This window comes from Orbicella franksi, chromosome 1 (genome assembly GCF_964199315.1).
Source record: "Orbicella franksi chromosome 1, jaOrbFran1.1, whole genome shotgun sequence".
Classification (NCBI taxonomy): Eukaryota; Metazoa; Cnidaria; class Anthozoa; order Scleractinia; family Merulinidae; genus Orbicella; species Orbicella franksi.
Genome location: NC_138145.1, coordinates 14,649,955 through 14,656,759, shown reverse-complemented (window position 1 = coordinate 14,656,759; position 6,805 = coordinate 14,649,955). Strand labels below are relative to the sequence as shown.

At 44.5% G+C, this 6,805-nt stretch overlaps 2 protein-coding genes across 2 annotated transcripts; both read right to left on the bottom strand.

Moving 5' to 3' along the window:
• Positions 1-473: 473 nt before the first annotated feature.
• LOC145480555 (uncharacterized) lies at positions 474-1,190 on the bottom strand. Its single transcript, XM_081458836.1, has one exon. It carries the CDS (start codon positions 1,188-1,190, stop codon positions 474-476), a length of 717 nt encoding a protein of 238 aa, XP_081314962.1.
• Positions 1,191-4,782: 3,592 nt separating this feature from the next.
• LOC145492140 (uncharacterized) lies at positions 4,783-5,890 on the bottom strand. Its single transcript, XM_081471479.1, has one exon. It carries the CDS (start codon positions 5,329-5,331, stop codon positions 4,813-4,815), a length of 519 nt encoding a protein of 172 aa, XP_081327605.1. The 5' UTR covers positions 5,332-5,890; the 3' UTR covers positions 4,783-4,812.
• Positions 5,891-6,805: the final 915 nt, after the last annotated feature.

The following is a 6,805-nucleotide window of genomic DNA, read 5'->3' as shown; positions in this document are numbered from 1 at the left end:
ATTCTCATGCAGCAAGCGTGACAACGGATCAGCAACAGTCTGCTCTCCAGGTGGGTACTGGACTTGGAACTTGTATGGCTGTAATCGCAAGATCCATCTTTCGATTCGTGCACACCGCTTCAATCTGCTTGAATAGATTGTTTCCAACGGCTTGTGATCAGTGTACAGTTCAAATTCAATGTCGTTCAGGTACACATCGAATTACTCACATGCCCATACAACAGCCAAGGCTTCTTTTTCTGTTTGCGAGTAACGCTTTTCCACAGCGCTTAGACATCTTGCTTGCGTAGCTAATGACTCTTCTTCTTCTTCCTGGGCGACTCACCTCCTTCAATTCTGAAGATTCTAGTGAGCGTATAAATAAATAACTACAAATTAAAATAAGGCTAAAATGCTATAATAAAAACTAAATAATAATAATAGCAATAATGATAATAATAATAATAATAATAATAATAATAATAAAGTCAAAGTCAACATCGTTTGGTTTGGCCTTGGTCAGGCGGCAGGCTTTTCTTGAAGGCCGTCAAGTTTGGTGCATTTACTGTTTCATTGGCCAGGCTGTTCCACTCTCGTATCGTTCTCGGGAAAAACGAGTACATGTGGTAGTCCGTCTTTGAGCGGGGAATTTTGTACGCATCTGAATTTACGTGCCGTGATCTCCTTTGAAGTGGAGTCATGAACTCTTGTTCGTCCATGGCTATCAAGCCTTTATGAATTTTATACATCATGCAGAGTCTAAGTGTCTGTCTCCTAGTTTGGAGGGAAGTCCAGCCGAGCTCATATACCATGTCCCCTACGCTGGATGTGTTGTTGTATCTGCCAAGAACAAATCTCGCTGCCCGACGCTGCACCATCTCGAGCTTATAGATGTTTCCCTGTGTGTAAGGATCCCAAACGATGCAGGCATACTCGAGGGTAGGTCGGATCAATGTTTTATAGGCAGTGGACTTGAGTGCAATAGAGTTAATCTTTAGATTCCTTTTCAGGAATCCAAGAGTTCTGTTAGCTTTACTTGAGATGGTGCCGATGTGTTTGTTCCATCTCAGGTCTGATGCTATAGTAACTCCGAGGTATTTGGCTGAGTCAGCCGTTGCTAATGTCTTACCATGAAGAATATAGTCATTTTGTACCATAGCACGCTTGCGCCCTACTCTAAGTACTTCACACTTGTCTGGATGAAACTCCATTTTCCATAGGGTTTCCCATTCGGCTAATTTGTCTAGGTCTCTTTGGAGTACTTGGGTGTCACTGTCTGAGTGGATGGTCAGGTACACAATGGTGTCATCAGCAAATAGTCTAATGTTAGAGGCAAGGGATTCAGGTAGGTAATTTATATAAAAAAGGAATAAGCATGGACCCAAGACAGAACCTTGTGGTACACCAGAAAGTACTTCGGCGTCGTCTGAAAATTCTCCTTCAAGGACAACTCTCTGTGTTCTGCCACTTAGGAAGGATTGGACCCATCTGTTTGTCCTACCACCAATTCCATAATACTTCAGCTTGGTAACAAGACGAGGATGGCTGACTTTGTCAAATGCCTTACTCCATCACCAGGATATCCGTCTGGGATCCAGCATGCAAAAAAGCTGTGTTTCACACGATCTTCTATCCCTGAAGCCATGTTGTAGGGGGTACAGGATGTTGTGGTTATCGGCGTGCCGCATGATTGAGCTTGCTATGATATGCTCCATCAATTTGCTTGATATACACGTGAGGGAGATAGGCCTGTAGTTACTTGCATCATATTTAGAGCCCTTCTTATAGATAGGTGTGATGTTGGCACATTTCCAGTCGTCTGGGATTTCTCCGCTTTCATACGACTTCTTAAATATGATAGTAAGAATGGAGGCTACAGGTTCTGAGAGCTCCTTCATCACTCGAGGTGTTATACCATCCGGTCCGGGTGCCTTATGGATTTTAAGCTGGTCTAACATCCGCTTGATTCCTGCCCTAGTTATTTGGATGTCGTCTATGGTGGCAAACGGCGATGACATCATCGGTATGTCTTGTGCGTCTTGATTGTCACGTGTGAACACTGACTGGAACTGCATGTTTAGGATATTAGCTTTATCTCTGGGATGAGATATTTTTGTGCCATCTTTCTTCAATGACCCAACACCCATACTGTCCCTTCTGCTGTGTTTGATGAAGGACCAGAATCGTTTCATTCCAGAGAAATCATTTGTGTCTTCTTCCATGGGTGAGATGATAGACTCGACATGCTCCCAATACTGTTTCCTAGATTCCCTCTGGATTTTTCACTTTAGCTCTCTCATCTTCTGGTCAATTAGACGAGAAGCTCCAACTGCATTCCTTTCTCTTGCTCTTTTTCGCTTGATATTTGTTCTGTCTCTCTGCCTGATTAGCCTTTTAATGCTAGGCGTGATCCACGGCAAGTTTTTCTTGTGTTTACATGTCTTGTGTGGAATGTGTTTTAGGGTGCCGTCATGAATGGCTTTTTTAAACGTAAGCCATAGTTCATTTACCGACAGTGTATCTTTGTTACGATCTATCACCTCAGTTGTGGTTTGGAGGTCTGCCTCAAAGCTATCCCATCGTGCCCTCTTATAGAGTGGTATTTTTCGCCGTTTCTGTTTGTAGCGAATGGGACGTATGTCTAGATCTATCATTGGGCAGTCGTGGTCTTATATGCCAGGCAATACCTTGACTTGGCGAACTCTAGATGGATTATTAGTGATTACTAGGTCTAGTATATTTTGGCTCCTGGTAGGTTCTTCGACCATTTGGATAAGCCCTTTATCGTCGAGTAGATCCCCAAATTGGTGATGTAGTGTAGGGAAGGGGCAGGTTTTCAAGGTTTTGTTTTTCCAGTCCCAGCCTGGGAAGTTGAAGTCCCCTCCAAGCAGGATATCATGGGCAGGAGTTATTAGAGAAAGTGATTTATCCAGTTCTTGGAGGCTGTTTTCATCGCCTACATGCGGTCTGTAGTATGCTCCTATATGGAGTGTCTTACATCCAGTAACATGAATATTGCACCAGAGCAGTTCACACTCTGTTTCCAGGTTACTTTCTCTCACTAGTACTAGGTCTTTTTTAGCAGCAATAAACACCCCGCCGTGAGGGTCGTTTGGTCTGTCTCTCCTCTCTAACTTTTCCTGCCTTGCTGCTCTTGGATGAGGATTGCGCCGAAGCCTACCGAGCTTGCGTCTGCTATGGCATCTTTATCAAAGTAACCAAGAGTTTCTGCACTTGATAGCCTCCTCTTAAGCTATTTGCATGCGTTCTTCTACTCTTCTCCAAACTCGAAATAAACACCCTTTTTGGTTAATCTGCGCAATGGCTCCGCGACCGTAGGGAAGTCCGGGATAAAACGAGCACTGTAGTTTGCCAGTCCCAGAAATCTTCTGACTTCTGATGCACTCTGCGGCTATCTTGCATCAACGATCGCCTTTACCTTTTTTTCGGCAGGGCCAATACCATTGTCGCTTAACAACAGTCCCATGAACACCATCTGGGTCATGTGGAACCTGCACTTCTCTGCATTCAGCGTGAAATTCTTCTCTTTCAACCTCTCCAATACTCGCTGCAATCATCTATCCTGTTCTTCAGTGTCCTTCCCATGAATAATGATATCATCTGAGATGTTGGCAAAATCTTCACCGCCTTGTAATGATTGCTGAATGACTTGCTGGGACACTGCTGGAGTTGAGCTTATCCCAAACATAAGGCGCTTGTACTGGTATAGGCGCGGTGGCCTCATGGTTAGTGCGCTCGTCTCCGGATCGAGCGGTCCGGGTTCGGGCCCTGGCCGGGGACATTGTGTTGTGTTCTTGGGCCAGACACTTTACTCTCACAGTGCCATTCTCCACCCAGGTGTATAAATGGGTACCGGCGAACTTAATGCTTGGGGTAACCCTGCGATGGACTAGCATCCCATCCAGGGGGGAGTAGAAATACTCCTAGTCGCTTCATGCTACAGAAACCGGGATAAGCTCCGGCCTGATGGGCCACTTGGCTCGCATGCAGACTTTACCTTTTTACTGGTATAGACCATAGTGTGTAGTGAACGTTGTGATACTTCTGGAATCTGGATGGAGTTCCAATTGGTGATAACCCAATTTTAAATCCAGTTAACTGAGCAACGTGCTTTGGTTGAGGCTTTGGAGCACTTCGTCCACTGTGGGTATGGGATAACGTTCTCTGATAATGGCTTCATTAGCCCTTCGCATGTCCACAAAGGCGTATTTCGCCATTCTGCTTTGGGACTACTACAACTGGACTAACCCGCTGGGTCGGGCCCTCTACTTGGTCAGTTATGTCCATGGCTACTAGTTCTTCAATCTTTTCCTTAACCGTCTCGAAGGGTGCGCCTGACTGGTTGCGCCACCGGGGCACATCCGGATTCACATGGAACTTAACTTTCCAACACCTTCAAAGATTTCTTTGTAATCAGACATGATCGTCTTATTTGATGTCAAACTGCAGATCCGGGTTCCTAATTTCAAAACTTCTAGCTGTATGGCAGTTTCTCTTCCAAGCAGTGTGACCCTTCATCATTAGTAACGACAAATTCAGCTTCGGCTTCTTTCCCCTGTACTCTTGCCAGTACTGAGAATGTTCCTAGACCGTTCAGCAGCTGTTTACTGCCATACACATAAAGCTTCTTATCGCTTTTTCTCGATACACACTAAATCTTGTCTTGCTTTAACTTTGACCACAGATTTTTGTCAATCACATTGGTGCTCGCACCCGAATCAATCCACATCGCAACTACAACTCCGCCCACTGTCACATCTATTTTCTCAGGTGATGCAGCAGAATTCACAGTAAATGCATACTCATCTTCATCTATTTCACTTCCCACACATACTTGACTGACTTCTTTTTCTTTCCCTTTGTCTTCTCTTTTCGGGTAGGTTTGGGAGGTTTAGCTGTTTTCGTTCTAAACTGCGAACTAAAATGGTCAGCACATCCGCCCTTATGGCAAGTTTTTCCTTTCGAAGGGCATTCAGAGTCTCGTCCAAAATGCCCTACTTTTCCACATCTGTAGCATGCTCGCTTTACAGGCTCCTTCCCTTTGTCTTCCTGCTTGTCGTGGACCGAATTCACATCCTTTCGAATTCCGCTTTCCACACTCTCCAGCTGTGATTGAACTCGCTCGTGATTTGCTACCGTCGAAAGAGACAGCTCTAAGGTTAATTTGTCACCTTTTCCCACCAGCTTCTTCCTTAATTCATGTGATTTAAATCGCTGCACGACTTGGTCACGAATCTGGTTTTCGGCTTGTTCGCCGTAGTCACAGTCCTTGATCACTTGCCTCAATCGTGTACCTAACTGAGCCACAGTTTCGCCGTCCTGTTGTTCCATGCTGCGGGGAAGGTGACTTTGGTATGTCGAATTTACCTTTGGAATGGCATGAAATAACCGTTCAAAGCCTTCACCGCTTTTTCGTAATCTTTCGCCTCGCCTGTGTCAGCCAACGTTTCGAAAATATCCACCTTCGCCGGCTGAATGAAGAAGTAAAGCTCTCCTCTGGGTTTTATTATCGGCTTTATCCGCTTGGATGAGCAAGCCCTTGCTGTCGGCATACACCGAGAAACTTTTGAACCGACGCTGCCATCGCCTTCCCACGCCTGAAGGTTCACTATGTGGGTCGAAGGGTTTTACACTCGTTAAATCGTCTATTTTAATTGACGCCATGGTCCGGCGAGGCAGTTGCAACTCCAGTCCTCGTCGCCAGATGTCACTTTCCTCAACCGATGGAACTGGATTATTGCAATAAACGGACACAACACACGAATCAAATCTAGATGTTCGCCATGCTGCTTTAATAATCAACTTCCCAACTTACATTGCGCGCTTAAGTATATTATGTATGATACAGCGAAATGTACCTTGCAAACCCTACACTGACCACGCGGACAGGCCTTGGGAAAGGGTACCGGAATCTGCAACCAGTACCAGGTCGATAGTGAAAACACGTGAACGAATAACAATGAAAATCGCGATGATTGGGCATCTGTTGACTGTAGTGCGTGAATTAAAATGCAATTATTATTCAATAATTCTCGTCAGTTGGACTAAATCTTTCAGTTAGGCTAGATATATGGGTTATTGAGCGAGTGTGAGGTCAAGATGGCTGGATATTGGCCAAGTTCTTTTTTTGCGTGGACCGAGACGGAGTCGAGGTCGATAAACTCACAAAAAAAGAACGAGGCCAATATCAAGCCATCTTGACCGAACAAGATTGGTTAATAAAGGATTTATTATATTTCTCTTGCGGGACATAGCGGGTAGTCTCGAGCGGGCAAGATAGCTCCATCTTGCCCGCTCGGGTAGCCAATCACAGTGTAGGATTTGATTCATCTTGCCCGAGTAGTTATATGAATGCCGTTTTTAGGACATCGTATAAAAAAATACCCTTCAACAGCCCCCGCAAACCAAAAAATACCCTCGTGGGGTCTCAACTCAAAAAATGCATTTTCAAGAGTTTTTTATAGTTCAAGTCAATCATGGGAAACAAGTCAATCAAACCAAAGTATAAGCCAATCAAGCCAATCGAGCTAGTCAAGTCAATTACGCTAATCGAGTCAATCGAGTCGATCAAGCCAAAGTCTAAGTCAATCAAGCCAATGAAGTCAGAGTTCAACCTGGGATTCTCAATCTTCGGGTGAAGAATGGTCACCTGATTCTTCACAATCAACAGATTCTGATTGAATTTATTGTAACTTCGTAATAGTAATGAACTGCAATACAGAAATACAGAATGAAATGATCAAAATGGACTACATAGATTGTCCATTCTGTGATCAACAGTTACAACAACCATCAACAATATACC